At 41.3% G+C, this 16,172-nt stretch overlaps 1 protein-coding gene across 11 annotated transcripts in view; it reads left to right on the top strand.

Annotated features, from left to right (window-relative positions):
• Positions 1-15,857, top strand: part of PRR14L (proline rich 14 like) — a 59,783-nt gene extending 43,926 nt beyond the window's left edge. For 8 of the 11 annotated variants that reach the window (XM_058690918.1, XM_058690916.1, XM_058690922.1 and 5 more), the window contains 2 exons: positions 10,036-10,107; positions 11,342-15,857. In XM_058690918.1, the coding sequence (XP_058546901.1) occupies positions 10,036-10,107; positions 11,342-11,621 (352 nt within the window). In that variant the 3' untranslated portion in view covers positions 11,622-15,857. Of the gene's footprint in view, positions 1-996; positions 1,513-10,035; positions 10,108-11,341 lie in introns of those variants that run through there. The other 3 variants (XR_009250402.1, XM_058690920.1, XM_058690919.1) reach the window with 3 other exon arrangements.
• The last annotated feature ends 315 nt before the right edge of the window (positions 15,858-16,172 follow it).

Genomic DNA, 16,172 nt, shown 5'->3' with positions numbered 1-16,172 from the left:
AGTCTCCGGGCTCCAAGCTGTCAGCACAGAGTCCGACGCGGGGCTCTAACTCACAGACCGCGAGATCATGACCTGAGCCAAAGTCGGACGCTCAACTGACTGAGCCACTCAGGCGCCCCAAGATTTATTTTTTATGACAGAGATAATTTGCTAATCCTATAAAAGAGAAGTGGAAAGAAAAAATTACCAAATTAGTATTTGTTGTAATATGTACTATACAGACACACTATGAAATTATAAGTATTTTAAAAAGATCTCCAGAGTTATATTCTCTTGTGGTGGTTTTCACTCCATTTCTCATTGGCAAATGGAAGCCTAACACTGGTTCCTTAGTAACCCCAGGGTAAATTAATGAAATTTCCTGAGTGTCAAGAACACATCTGTAAAATGTAGGTAAGAATTCCCAACACTTAAGATTACTATGCAGTCCAATTGAGTAAAAAATGTGGGGGCACCTGACTGGCTCAGTTGGTAGAGCCTACAACTCTTCAAGGGTTCAAGTTGAAGCCTCCCCATTGGGCATGGAGCCTACTTTCAAAAGAAAAAGGAAAAAAAATGTGTACTGGTACCTATTGTATTGCTTCACACAACACAAATGCAATAGTTACTGTTACTATGATCATAATTGACGTTCCACATTTCCCAAGTGGTCTTGTCTTAATATATTTTTATCTCACACTGCTTTTATTGATCATCCTATCAAGTCTTTATAAGAGAAATGTTTAAAATATTTCAGATATCCTAGGTTGAATAGTACTTACTACTAGTGAATGAAATAGGATTCAGAATCAGATGTATTCTATCTTGCATGTATATGTAGATAGAAGTTCTAAAAAATCTTTTATGTATATATAAGTAAGTAGTTGGGAGTGGAGAAAGTTTTAATATAGTAATGACATTCAGTCCTTTGAACTTCTTTCAAGTAAGTGCCAAAAAATCACCCAGTGATCTATCATCAAATTATATTTAATGATTTATCACCTATTTTTTTGAAAGCAAAGGATTGAAAAGTGCTGACTTACATAGGTTCTGTTACCAGGCATTGAAGGAGCAAGTATCTCATTGTATGGGCAGTACACCAAAAAGATCTGACCAGTAAGTGTCAAATGCCTAATAATTTGTATGTTGGTCTTTCACTTAGAGATAACTTTAATCTAATACAGTGAAAGGGGTTGAAAAAATAAGATTTTTAATAAACCTTTGCCTAAGATATCTTTTGATGAGCTATTCAGATACTCTTTTATCAAAAAATCTTCAAGTTATAGATTTAATGCATTATATTTATCAAAAAACCTTGACATGTAACTTTTTTCTTTTTCTTTCTTTCTTTTTTTAATATACTTGACACAATGGGAGCGCCTGGGTGGCTCTGTTGGTTAAGCATCTGATTCATGATTTCAGCTCAGGTCATGGTCTCGTGGTTCATGAGTTTGAGCCCTGAGTCAGGCTTCGCACTAGCAGCGTGGAGCCTGTTTGGGATTCTCTCTCCTCTCTCTGCTCCTGCCCCACTCACACTCTTTCTCTCAAAATAAATAAAAATTTTGGGGCGCCTGGGTGGCTCAGTCGGTTAAGCGGCTGACTTCAGCTCAGGTCATGATCTCCCGGTCCGTGAGTTCGAGCCCCACGTCGGGCTCTGTGCTGACAGCTCAGAGCCTGGAGCCTGTTTCAGATTCTGTGTCTCCCTCTCTCTCTCTGACCCTCCCCCGTTCATGCTCTGTCTCAAAAATAAATAAACGTTAAAAATAAATAAATAAACAAATAAATAAGTAAATACTTTTAAAATAGATATACTTGACACAATGTTACATTAGTTTCAGGTGTACAACATAGTGATTCAGTAGGTCTATACAATATATGGTGCTACCCACAAGTGTAGCTACCATCTGTCACAGTACAGTACTGTTACACTTGATCTTAGCCAAAAGGCCAAGAAGTGATAGTACAGTACTATTATAATGCCATTGACTGTATTCCCTGCGCTGTACCTTTTATCCTTGTGACTTATTCATTCCATAACTGGAGGCCTGTATCTCCCACTCCCCTTCACCCATTTTCTACATCCCCCTACCCCTTGACATATTAACTTAATTGGCAAAAGCAATTTTTGTTACTCAAGCCCATCTGCCAAATTATTCTTCCTAACTTTTGTTTTCCAACTCAGGTAAATGTGTTGATCTGTACCTTTAAGAAAACCATACAAACCATTGAGAAATAAACTATGAAACACATCTTACTCCTTATTATATGGAACACATCCTTATAACTTATTGTAAGGTAGATTTGTGAAAGCCATAAGCCAAAATTAAAATCATATGCAACAAATATAATTAATTTATTCATTTTAATAATTCATTATTAAAACAACATGATAATGCTATTTCTCATCCTGAATTTGTAACAAACTAATGTGTAGCTAGAATAATAAATTACAAAGTGAGGAGTATGGTAGAAAGCATGATATTGCTTCGGTAAATGTGTATGCATGCATGAAACAAACTCTGTTATTGGACTTCTGGAATAATTAAGAGTCATAAAAAATCAGAAATAAAGCTATTAATTTATGTAAATCTTAGGATTGCTTCAGTATTTAATGTAGGAGAATAGTGTATTATGAAACCAACTGACATGGCAGTATCATAATTTTTGCTGTTAACAGTAGAAGTTATAACATTTTATAAGATGAAATAATGTAAGGATTAAATAATTGGATTAAATATTTCTTTATATAATTTGTTAAAAGTTTATCCCTTAACTGAATGAAATTACTTAAAATTTTTCGTCTGTGGGTTTTACACACTTCATCTTCAAATGTTTGATAGTCCTAGTAAACATTTCAGTTATATGTGTGTTGTTTTTTAAATTTTTTCAAGTGGGGGAGGGGCAGAGAGAGAGGGAGACACAGAATCCAAAGCAGACTTCAGGCTCTGAGCTGTCAGCACAGAGCCCAACATGGGGCGAGGTCATGACCTGAGCCTAAGTCGACGCTTAACCAGCTGAGCCACCCAGGCACCCCTCAGTTACATGTTTTAAAAAGGAAGGAAAGGATTGGCTGTTGATTGGAACTTTTCTTTCTAAGTGGTAACAGACTGTCAATGAGAATTGAGAATAGTTTGGAAAAAACATAGGGTACAATTAAATACATGAGCCGGCTGTATTGATATTTGAAGCTCTCTTTCATAAGTAGGGCCAGGAGGCATTGTTTGATGATAATCGGGAGATAAATGAGGCAAAGTCACTCTGACAAACCCATTCCACAACATATTTGAAATCTGAATATTCTGGCACCACCCAAAGTATCCTATTTCTGAGGCCACTCCTCTCTTGTATGTGATGGGAACTATACCTAAGGGGAAAGACAAGTCCAATACAGGTTTACAGTAATTTCATTACTTACTAAGCGAGCTTAGCAAGATTAGTTATTTGTTTCATATACCAAAGCAGAGTTCAGGGTGTATAGGTGCTGTTCTGAAAGAATTTGTGCAAGGGGCACCTGGGTGGTTCAGTTGATTAGGCATCCGACTCTTGGTCTCAGTTCAGGTCTTAATCTCAGGGTCGTGAGTTCAAGCCCTGCTTTGGGCTCCATGCTGGGTGTGAAGCCTACTTTTAAAATAACACAACATCTCGGGGCGCCTGGGTGGCTCAGTCGGTTAAGCATCCGACTTCAGCTCAGGTCACGATCTCACGGTCCGTGAGTTTGAGCCCCGTGTCGGGCTCTGGGCTGATGGCTCAGAGCCTGGAGCCTGCTTCCGATTCTGTGTCTCCCTCTCTCTCTGCCCCTCCCCTGTTCATGCTCTGTCTCTCTCTGTCTCAAAAATAAATAAACGTTAAAAAAAATTTAAAAAAAAATAATAACACAACATCTCTCCCAAGAATTTGTGGAAATGGAGAAATCTGCATGAGTGTTCAAACATATGACTTCTAGGAAATTAAAGATTGGAAGATTAATTCCCCTAAAAGTGGGATTTCATGTACTCTGGCATGTCTTGGTACCCTAGTGTGAATACCACTGGTCTAGGGTATTTAGTAGCAACCTTATTTAGCTCTGGGGAGTTCATGTGTCAGTCAGGGTCCAATCAGGAGACAAACTACACGGTATTTTATTTTATTTGTCAATTTTATCTTAGCTTGAGCAAGGGAGAGGGGCAGAGGGAGAAAGAGAATCTTAAGCAGGCTCCACACTCAGCACAGAGCCTGACATAGGATTCAGTCCCACAACCCTGGGATCATGACCTGAGCCGAAATGAAGAGTTGGACGCTCAACCAATTGAGCCACCCAAGTCCCCCCGCAAACTACATAGTATTTTAAATAGGGGAACTTTTTTTTTTAATAATTTTTTAAAACTTTTTTTTAAATGTTTCTTTATTCTCAGAGAGAGAGAACAAGCAGGGGAGAAGCAGAGAGAGGGGAGACAGAGGATCCCAAGTGAGCTCTGTGCTGACACACAGAACCCAGTGTGGGTCTCAAACTCACGAACTGTGAGATCATGACCTGAGCTGGTTAGACACTTAACCAATTGAGCCACTCAGGCGCCCCTTAATAATTTTTTTTAAGTTTATTTATTTATTTTGAGGGGAGGGAAGGGCAGAGAGAGAAGGAGAGAGAGAGAATCCCAAGTACACTCTGCATCGCCAGCGTGGAGCCTGATGCGGAGCTCAAACCCACAAACCATGAGATCATGACCTAAGCTGAAACCAAGAGTCAGACACTTAACCAACTGAGCCAACCAGGATCCCCAAATAAGGGAACTTTAATATAAAATAGAGTAACCGTAAAGATGTACAGAGTATTCTGAAGGGCACCCTAAGACTGAGGGAAAGTACTCAAGGTAGGACAAACTTGGAAGGGGGGCCACCTCCTCTATGTTGGCATTTTGACTTTGTTCGTGAGGGTATGGGTGCAGCCCATTGGATGGCTGGGTTGCTAAGGCCAGATCTAGGCAAGCAGGAAATAGCAAACAACTTCTAGGGTGCAGATGAGCTGAGGCAGGCAGGCATGCAAAGGGACTAGGGGTGTCTCTGTGGATGTAATGCCTGGAGCATGTGGTGTTTCCTTCAGGAGGGCCACAGGAAACAGCCCTCAGGAAGTTGGGGTATAAGCTTATGGCCTGGAGTGCCCCACATGTGTCAGGAAGCATGTGGCATGATCACCAGGCTAGGGTTGCCAGAGCACTGAGGGACTACGTACTCTGGCCACACAGCTAGGGCAGAGCCCCCTCCAAATGACCCCCTCCTGACACGCCAACAAACATACACCAGTGATGGGGGGGAAAAGTTCACCAGAACCAGGAAGAGAAGCTCCTTTCCTCTTAGCAGTGTTCCCCCAATGCCTTCTTTTGCCGGAGCTTTTAGCATCATACTTACTCTAAAGAAGAAATGCTTCAAGAGTCCAGGATTCCATTTTCACAGAGCAGGTTCTGGAGGGTACATTTTGAGCTAAGAAGTTATAATATAACTGGCGCATGCCAGTAAACAAAACTTTGAATATATTCACTCGACCAAGAGCTGAAGAGATTTGAATAAATGGAAAGGTTTATGTTTCACACAGTCAGAGTTAACATGGAAAAATAAAGAAGCAAAAATAGCCAGGAAAATTCAGAAAAGGAGTGAAATGAGAGAGGTGTTAATCCTAAGAGACGTTAAAACATATTGTAAACTCGGATGCCTGCGTGACTCAGTTGGTTAGGCTTCTGACTCCAGCTCAGGTCATAGTCACATGGTTCGTGGGTTCGGATCCCACATTGAGCCCTGCACTGACAGCTCAGAGCCTGGAGCCTGCTTAAGACTCTGTGTCTGTTTGTCTCTCTCTCTCAAAAATAAATAAACATTTAAAAAATATATACATATATATATTATAACTAAGTAAATAGAAGTGTGATGCCACAGCAGAAACATACAAATTGGTAAAACAAAATAGAAAGTCCAGAAATAGACATGACTACATAGAGAAATATAGAATGTGACAAAGGTGTCCCCTCAAATTAGTGGTAAAAAGATGGACTGACTGTTCAGTAAAGTGCTATTGGGGCAACTGGGTAGCCATTTTAAGAGTAATAAAGTTGGATCTGTACCTTAGACCTTTCACCAGAAAAAATCCCAAATGAATCAAATTTAAGTAGAAACAAATCAGACTGTAAGAATACTTAACGAAACCATAGGAATTTTGTTTTTTTATGTAAACTCCAACTTCAACGTGGGGCTCGAACTCAGCCCTGAGATCAAGAGTTGCATGCTCCACTGACTAAGCTAGCCAGCCGCCCCTGCCCACAGGAAATTTCATTGTTTTTTTGTTTTTGTTTTTGTTTTTTAATGCTTATTTATTCTGAGAGAGTGAGAATGCACAAGAGGATGAGGAGCAGAGAGAGAGGGAGAGAAAGTCCCAGGCAGACTCTTGATTTCGGCTCAAGTCATGATCCTAGGGTTGTGGGATTGAGCCCTGTGTTGGGTTCTGCACTGAGTGTGGATCCTGCTTAAGATTCTTTCCTGCTCGCACATGCTCTCTCTTTCTCTAAAATTAAAAAACACACACAACACACACAAAACAAGATGCACTGCTTTATATATTTGTATAATCAGTATCTTAAGATAATGTTATGCTAGAGCCAAAATTGTCTATAGAGTGCTGTCATTTGTGTAAAATAGTGGAGGTTTCAGGGGAATAGAAATTCCCTAAGACTTCTATTTTATATAGACCACTTCTGCAGCCATGACTTCTATAAACATTTGTAAATGAGAGACATGGTTGCTCAAAATCAGAATTTGAACCCACCCCCAAATGCCTGATGTTTTCTCTTTGGCCATATTTATAGATTTGTTCTACCTGAGAGTATAAAAGCCATTGTTACTCAAGAAGCAGTTGGTCATCTTAGGTATTAAGTGTCCCCTGGTCATTTTCTAGGCCAGAAAACAGATACCTTCAAAAATTGTTGCTATATTCTGCTTAGTGTATATATCAGCATATCTCTGGCTCAAGACCACACCTTATGCAAAGAGTTTTTGATGTTAGCTCTGAAACTGCCTTCCTTATGATGGAAATCGTAAAAACAGATCAAGTGATGAGGGAGAGAGGACCCAGCAGATGGAAGACACTCAAATGTAGACTTTCTCCAAAACCACCCTGGGCAAGATGGGCTTTCCACGGAAAGTGTCTGTGCTTTTGAGGCAGACTGTGCCATTCCAGTGAATGTAGTCTCGCTGAAGAAGCCAGTTTGTTGAGAGGCCAGAAATTCCAGAATCTGAGCTCTGCTCACAGACCTTCACCTCAGTCCAGAAACAATGTGGATACATACTACCCTGATTTGCAAGTCAGAATGACTGGGAGGCTCATCTTTCACTCTCGGACTGCCCATCCAACATCTTTAATGTAGCAGTTGCCAGTGCTCAGAAGCAAAGTAGTTGTCCTGTTTTGGAACGCCAGTGCTAAGTCACTATGAAATTTTGTATACATATTATTATTTATGTATATTTTCCACAAGCATGTTCTTTGCTGAATTGGAATTGAACCAAACCGAATCTCGGTTAAGATTCTCATAAAGAAACTAAAACATGACGCCAAAAAGTTAATTAACATGCTCTTCAGACTCTGCTTTTCTTATCTGAATGAAACAGGTTTAAAATACAGAAACTTTGTGGTGATAAGTTAACACTATTAATAGTTAATATAAAAGTTATCACAGTAAGTTTCTACTGATATAAGTGTGGTAACCTGAGGGTTGAAGCTATTATCTTCCACATCGTAGCAACGATGAATAATAAACAAATGAATTGAGTATACTCATAAACAAATGAGTAAATAAAAGGGTAAGTTTTATGGTATGTCAACCAAAACTCTTTGAGGACTGATCAAAGGTCTACAGCAGGAAATGCACAAGATGAGTGTAGAATATCTTGTCCTACCAGAAAGTGATGAAGTTCTCAAAGACTACTAAAGTCATGTCAAAGAGACTCAGAAACCAATTTGGAACTCCCACTGGCCACAGATGAAACAGAGCGTCAAAAAGAATAATAACTGCAACAGATTGGAGCATAAGAAATATGTTTAAATGGAATAGTTTATAATGACACTTTAAAAAAAAATTTTTTTTAATGTTTTTATTTATTTTTGAGACAGAGACAGAGCATGAGCAGGGGAGGGGCAGAGAGAGAGGGAGACACAGAATCTGAAGCAGGCTCCAGGCTCTGAGCTTTCAGCACAGAGCCCAACACGGGGCTCGAACTCACGGACTGTGAGATCATGACCTGGGCTGAAGTTGGATGCTTAACCGACTGAACCACCCAGGCGCCCCTATAATGACACTTTTAAAACAATCCATTGGCCATATTTGGATGAGATTAGAGAACCAAGTAATTGTTTGGAAATCAGTAAATAAAGGGAAAGAACCAAGCATGAGCTGTTTTTCCTGTGCAAAGTGTACTACAGGGTTACTAAGTAATGGATGAACATGAAGTTTCAATTTAGACAGAAGAATTCTAGCAAATGAATTGAGAAGCAGTGCTAGACTATCATTAAGTATGGCCCTGAAGAAGTAATAAATACAGTCAGTGTTCTTCAGTGGCTAGTAATATTTTAAAAAGATCAACAACAGGTATCCTTTCCCTCGGGATGAAAGTATACACCACCATCTAAAACTCTTCCTATTGGGGTGCCTGGGTGGCTCAGTCAATTAAGCATCCAACTTTGGCTCAGGTCATGATCTCATAGTTCATGGGTTAGGGCCCCACATCAGGCTCTGTGCTGACAGCTCAGAGCCTGGAGCTTGTTTTAGATTGTGTCTCCCTCTTTCTCTGCCCCTCCCCTGCCCATGCTCTGTCTCTCTCTCTCAAAAATAAGTAAACATTAAACAAGAAGAAGAAGAAGAAAATAAAAATCTTCCTATCAAAACACCTAAATCTGATTATGCCTCTTATATCTAATTGTCAATCTATAGGAAATACCTGTAATATTTTCCATATGTTTGGTTCAGAGGAACGGGTTAAATAATATTTTGTGATGGGGCGCCTGGGTGGCGCAGTCGGTTAAGCGTCCGACTTCAGCCAGGTCACGATCTCACAGTCTGTGAGTTCGAGCCCCGCGTCAGGCTCTGGGCTGATGGCTCGGAGCCTGGAGCCTGTTTCCGATTCTGTGTCTCCCTCTCTCTCTGCTCCTCCCCGTTCATGCTCTGTCTCTCTCTGTCCCAAAAATAAATAAAAAACGTTGAAAAAAAAAAATTAAAAAAATAATATTTTGTGGGTGTAATCATAATATAGACTGGGGAAGCCTCAGGTCAGACAACCTGGTTTCTTCAAATAAATGACAAAATAAAAAAGGAGACAAAATAGAACACTAGTAATGTATAAATTGAGATGGTATTGATTGGAATTAAAAAGTTCCAGGGACTGGTGTTTGGGAGAAGGGTAAAAATATTGATGCACTCCAGTTTCCAAGTTAAGAAAACTTCTTAAAATTCTTGCCACCCACTGAAAGAGAAGTGTATAATTTCCAAGCCAGGAAAGGGGGATAAAAGAGAAGTGAGCAGCAGTCAGTTAAGGAGAAGAAAAGAAATATTGAAAAGGTAAAAGAAGCTATAAAATATGAATAGTAGATACAAATACAGCTATATCATTGCCAGTAAGTATAAATGGACTAAATTTCATAAAGCTGAAGATTGGCGGCCTAGAAAAGAAAATCTGGTACATGTTGTACACGTGAGACACATCCAAAATTCATTGCAGGGGCACCTGGGTGGCTCAATCAGTTAAAGGTCCAGCTTCGGCTCAAGTTACAATCTCGTGGTTTGTGGGTTCTAGCCCCATGTAAGGCTTTCTGCTGTCAGTGCAGAGCCTACTTGGGATCCTCTGTCTGCCTCTCTTTCTGCACCTCTCCTGCTTGTGCATGCTCGCACTGTCTTGCTGTCTCTGAAAAATAAACATTAAAAAAAAAAAAAAATCAATCGATCAATCTCAATCCAGAGGGCCTGTAAGAAAAGGACTCATCAAGTTGGGAAGCCAATTTTATTTCTCTTAAGAGAACATGAAGAATTTATTTTATTCTCTTTTCAGGTTAAAGAAAAAGGAGTTTAGTTTAGAAGAAATATATACCAACAAGAATTATAAGTCTCCTCCTGCAAACAGGTGGGTACATGAGTAGGAGTGAATAGACTGGGAGGGCTTCTGAAATGATCGATGCAAATCTCCAATCCATTCACTTTAGAAAGGAAGTTATTGGAAATAACTAGAATTGGTATTTTTAGTTCCCAGCGCTTGAACTGGGGTTGGTGGTAGGATGGGACAGAAATGTGTGATGAGTTAGGTAGGTACAGAAAACACCATTTCCTTTCAGTTTGTACTTGTGTTTTTAGCAAAAACCTGGCTGTCCTTTTCAGGACTAGTAATCATTGATCTTCAGATATAATTCCAAATCCAAACACAGACAGTGTTTCACATGGCTACCTTTGAGTGTGAATTCAGTTCAAGTCAGGGAACATTTATTAAATTCCTATTGTGTCCAGGTTGTAGCAGGAGAGTTCTAGGATTTTATCCTGTAAAGTGAGCATTTGCTCTAAGACCTTTGTACGAGATTATTCATTGCAGCATTGCTAAATAATAGGAAACAATTGGAAACAACTTAAAATTGAATTATGATTCAGCCTTATAATGGAATACACTGTAGCCATTAAAAGGAATGAATCAGATACCTGTTTACTGAATTAGAATAATCTTAAAAGTTATTGACCAAAAAAAAAAAAAGTTATTGACAGATCATAGAGGCACAGTGTATAGGGCAGTGTATGTGGTTTGCTACCATTTGAACACAAGAAGAAAACCAAAGTGGAGGATATATGCTGTGGGTTAGCAGACTATAGGCCACATTCAGCGAGTGGCCCATTTCCTTTCTTTTTTTGTTACAGTCTGTGAGAAAAAAAAAAAAAAAGGGTTTCTATATTCTTAAAGGGTTGTTTAAAAACAAAAAATATAATCGAGTCCTATGTGCTCATTAATTTAAAAATGTTTCCTACCTGTCCCTTCACACAAAAGGGCTGATCTCTGGTAATATATGCTTATTTATGCATGTCTCTGATTGAATGACTTTGTGAATACATAAAAAAGTGGCTCGTGTTGCCTACGGGGTCTGGTCTTTATTCCTTACCCTTTTGCTCAGTGTCAGTTTTTTCACTGGGTGTTCATATATTACATATCCATAAATACATATTTTTCTTCGTACATAAAAAGATACTGGCCAGAGAAAGCAGTCAAGTAAGTAGTCATTAGTTGTTTTAGCCCCAGTTGACCAGAAGGGTTGGTGACCCAGGAGATGGGCCACGTGAGTCATTGTATTGGTGATTCTTTTTTTGTGCTCCACCCTTAGGTGTTTGGAGACCATCTTTGAGGAACCTAAGGAACGAAATGGTACGCTAATCTCAATCAGCCAACAGAAGAGAAAACGAGTTCTAGAATTTCAGGATTTTACAGTCCCACGAAAGAGGAGAGCTCGTGGTAAAGTCAAGGTGGCAGGCAGCTTTACCAGGGCCCAGAAGGCAGCTCTGCAGAGTCGAGAGCTGGATGCTCTGTTGATACAGAAACTAATGGAATTGGAGAACTTTTTTGCCAAGGAAGAGGAGGAGCAGGAGCGATCATCTGGTTGTTGAAAAGCAGTTTGGTTTAGGGGTCTCAATTTTAGATTTTCCAGTCTCCTTGGAAGAAGTTGCCTAATTTTGCCCTACCGCCCAAACTACTCAAAATGCAGTCCGTGGATTTTACCTATTTTAAGGTGCAACCTTTTTAGGAAATGGTGAAGGAGGGTCCTCTACTTCTACTGCTGAGTATTGAACCTCAGGAATGTTCCCTTTCTCCTGGAAATGGTCCTGAAAACCATCTGGCCCCCTCCTCCTCACACTTGCCATCCACAGGAGGAGGACTCAGCATACCTTCAGTAACACTAGAATTCCAAGGACTCATAGCATTTGCACGTCCGTGTGAAAGTTCTGCGTTGTTTACGGTGGTGCTAGACCAAGATTATTTAGAGACGTGGCCTAGGGAGGGGGACCTGGCGTCCTGTTCTTTGTGGTCTCACCAGCTCATTTCAGTAGTTGAGGAAAGATGAGCTGTTGTGTTTCCTAATCCTTTTGAGTCTGTCTGCCCAGAATCGTGTGTGTGCGTGTGCGTGTGTGGGTGTGGGTGTGGTTGTGTGGGTGTGTGTGGCTTTTCCCCATCATTTTCTCCCCTCTGTGACTATGGGTCACTAGTGCCAGAGGAGCCCGTCCAGGCCCCCTTCAAAGTAAGTTGCACTTTTTAATGTTGTGGTGTTATTTTCATTTGTTTTTATTTCTTTCTTTTCTTTTCTTTCTTTTTTTTTTTTTTTTTTTTTTGTATTATTGCTGCATGTTTGGAGCCTTTAAATGTGATTTTAAAACAAAATTTTAAGACATCAAGGAGAAAGACAATAATGTCTTAAGAATATATGACAGGCATTTGACCCAGTGTATCAGTGCATGGTATGGGACAATGGTGAGACATTTTCCCATTATGTGTTTCAAGCAGTCCCTTCCCCATTTCCACCTTCCAGTGTAGCTCATTAGAAGGAGTACTTTTTCATCTGTGTTCTCATTCTTGCCCATTAAGTAGATGTGTTTATTTTAATGATAGAAGTAAGAGCAAGTTTTCCTCCCAATCATTTAAAAAAATGTGAAGGTTGGGTGTGGTCTTAATGGGTTTTATCTGAAGTGGTAGTCTATAACAAAGTTGGGTACGGCAGCTCAGGTGGTGATAAAAGGCCGACCCAGAGTGTTTGCAGCTGTCAGAGCAACTTGCTCCAAGAGTGGGGAGTGAGATGGCACGTGGTTCAGACCCAGTGATGCATCCTTGCAGGGGGATCATGAAATTCCATGGCCAGCCCTCTCTGAGAACACCCATCGTACTCTGGGCTCCTATGTCAAACCTACTGGAAATTTTGCAGAGTGCCAGAGTTGGCAGTTCCTTCATCTGTGCCTGCTTGAGTCTGTGGGCAGAAGGATGCTGTGTGGGTCGGCCAGGCCCTGAGGTGTCATTTGTTTTCCACTTAACTCCTATGTGCCCTTGCCCTGCTTCCCCCCTGCCACCACCATCCCCTGTGTTTTATCTTTCTTTCTCTCTTGCTTTCATTACAAAAGTTCAGAGAATTAACATTCCTTGGCTGGTGAGTGGGATGCTACACCCAGCCTCAGGACACTGGTCACCTCTTCCCATTCTCCTAGGAACCACTGCTAGGAAGCAGCCACCCAAGGAGACTGTCAGAGCTCCAGAGATATTTTCAAAGTCAGTCTGTTAGAGTGAGTGGTGCCGTCCTGGTGTGTCTCCTAGGGTTCCTTTGTCTCCCCATTTGTGAGTGGGTGGGAAGATGGGGTGGGGGCAGGGGGTCTCTATGTGCCTTTCCTTTGCAGGTTGACAGTCTGTGCCACACTGGAGCAGAAGAACTGACATGAGCAAGAAAAAAAAAATGCCACATCTGTCTTCTAGGCCCGCTGCCTCAGACATAGCATTTAGTAAGTGAAATACACATCTGGTAACCCATAGAGGCTTCTAAGGCCATGGCCAAATAGCATTGAAGAGAGCCGCATTTCCACACTGGCTTGGAATGTGAACCAGATTCCGCTGTTCTACATCTGCTTTGCCCAGACTGTATAGACACAACCTGTGTTTCACCTCAGTACCTCTCCCATCCTGGGACAGGGTCCTTAGACACTAAATGTTTTTCTCTGTCTTTTTGCCTAAGGGAGTGGGGATTAGTATTCCATTTTACCCTCTGACAAACATTTTTAGGGAGTGCTGCTGGACAGCTTGCAAACTCCCAGCAACTCAGCAGAGCCCTGTTTGCCAGCTCCATTGCTGGTGTAGACGAGTCAGCAATGCGGCAACAACCCATGTCATCCAGCAGACTGAAGTTGAACGGGCACAGCTGTGGCATCACCACCATTACAGAGATATAATTTCAAGTTTGCCCTTATACGTAGGCACGGTATTTGCAAGAGCCAGGAAGAATGATTTGGAACATTGGAGGCATGGAGTAAGTGGAGGCTTGGGCTCCCTCCTTGTCCTGGCAATGTGGAAGAGAAGCAGCTCTGAGGCATCTCTGCCTATCCTTGAAATTCTTGGCCTGCCCTCTGGCTCGGGGCCTTCCCCTGCTCCAAAGTTAAGAAGGGGCCCCCATTGCAAACTTGAAATTGCTTGCCTAAAACCGATACAGCTAGTTCTAGCTGTGCTCAGCCACACCTGTCTTTGCATCTGTTTTCACCATTGGCCTGGCCAGCTGCAAGGCTAGATCTGTGGTCCTCGGAGCCTGTGGAACCTGCCCACGATCGAGGGGGGGGGGGGGGGGGGGGGGGCGTTGGCTGCTGGCACACCACTTGCTCAGAGCTACAGGAGGTCTCTTTCTGGGGTGGGGGTTGGTAGTTTCTGAGTATGGGGACTTCCCACCCCAAATGGTGGGAAGTTACAGTTAACTATGATTTACTCAACTATAATTCAACTCCAGAGGCTTAGTGCTTTTAATATGGGAAAGAGAGGAGAAATCTCAGGTCCAATCAGGGTTCTGCCTATCAGCTTTTCACTGAAACTTCAACTATGTTTTTTTTTTTTCCATCTTTCAGTTATAGCTATATTTGCCCCTCATCTGCTTCCTGCCCCCTTTCTCCTTCTCTTTTGGTCACCTTTCCAGTTTCATTTCTTCATTAGTTTAAATGTACCTCATCATACCTATTAAAACAGATTATGTCCACTTTTTCTTACTGACCTTACTCTAAGAGCTACAGCTGAGGGAGGTACAGTGGAAAGACATGTAGCATTTGCCTTACGTGGAGCCTGAAGAGCTTAGAAACTCATGCTGTGAATCCCAAAACTCAGCGCTCCTTTAAGAGCTGTGAAAATCATGACATTTTGTCACAGTTTTGCCTGAAAGGGTCTTTTGCGCGGGTGCCAGAGCCAACCTGAGGTAAATTCCAGATCCTACCATCTGGGCACGATCCCTCCCCCCGCAGGGCTCACTCCCTGCCCACCAGACCAAGAGCAGCATAGGGTGTGCAGTACTGGGGTGGCAGCACCAAGGCTCTGGTGCAGCCTGATGGAAAGCACAGCTGGCACTTGGTCCCCAGGCTGGGATTCCATCTCCTAATACATACATGGAGATCCGTGAAAGACCAACTTTTAGTCAGTGATGCTTTTCTCCCATTACCTGAGGGAGAAGTATGCAGTTGGTGCTTTCTTTTAATTCCCTTGTTTTGTTTTTGTTTTTGTTTTTGTTTTGTTTTGGAAGCTTTTCCCCTGGTATCATGGAAAGGACCTCTTAAACACCACATTGTTGGGTGGCTGTATCCAAAGTCTAGATAATTGGCCAGAGGTAGGGAGTAGCCTTTCCTGGATTGATGCAAAAGAAGGGCTCCTTACCACAACTGCACTTCTTGATATAAAAAGCTGGCTGCAGAGGAAGAGTTAATTTTACAAAAATCAAAGTTTGATATCATCTAGCTACAAATTGAGCAGCAGACGCTAATTTGATTATAAAGTAAGGGTCCCCATGTAGCCTACCATCTAGCACAGCATATTCTCAGATTTGATGCTTATTCATTGTGTGTCTTCACGAGCCCCTCCCTGGTGCTGAGTTGGATTTGAATTCTTGGTGAGAGGCCTCAGCATCTCCTTGGGCTGGTCTGGGCCAGTAAATAGCTGCCTGAAGTGTTTATATATTATCATGGTCAATATAGTTCAGTGAAATTTGTACATTTTTGGTAACATTGGCATACATGATGCCCCTGCAGTTCTTTTTCTGTTTGGTAGTTTGTGACTCTAAATTCCCACTGTTATGTGTGTTAATTTATGAAAATAAATTTTTTTTGGGAAAACCTTTCAAATAACTGTCAAGGCTGTTAGTCTATTCTCTTTTTTTATGATTTTATTTTTAAGTAAGCTCTACACCCAACATAGAGCTTGAACTTAACCCCAAGATCAAGAGTAGCAGGCCCTTCCAACTGAGGCAGCTAGGTGCGCCTGTTATTTTACGTTAAAAGTTTACCTATAACGTTATGAGGTTTCACCATTTTCTGAGGACTGTCCTGTGCTCAGAACATGTATAGGCCTCCACCTTTGGGTGGCCTTCTGAGCTTTCGATGAATCTTTTTAAATTTACTCAGTGGCAGCAAATCATCTCTTTGAGGGAATTTGGTTATTTG

This window comes from Neofelis nebulosa, chromosome 11 (genome assembly GCF_028018385.1).
Source record: "Neofelis nebulosa isolate mNeoNeb1 chromosome 11, mNeoNeb1.pri, whole genome shotgun sequence".
In the NCBI taxonomy this organism is placed as follows: domain Eukaryota; kingdom Metazoa; phylum Chordata; class Mammalia; order Carnivora; family Felidae; genus Neofelis; species Neofelis nebulosa.
The sequence above is the reverse complement of the archived record's forward strand: the minus strand, read 5'-3'. Positions and strand labels throughout refer to the sequence as shown.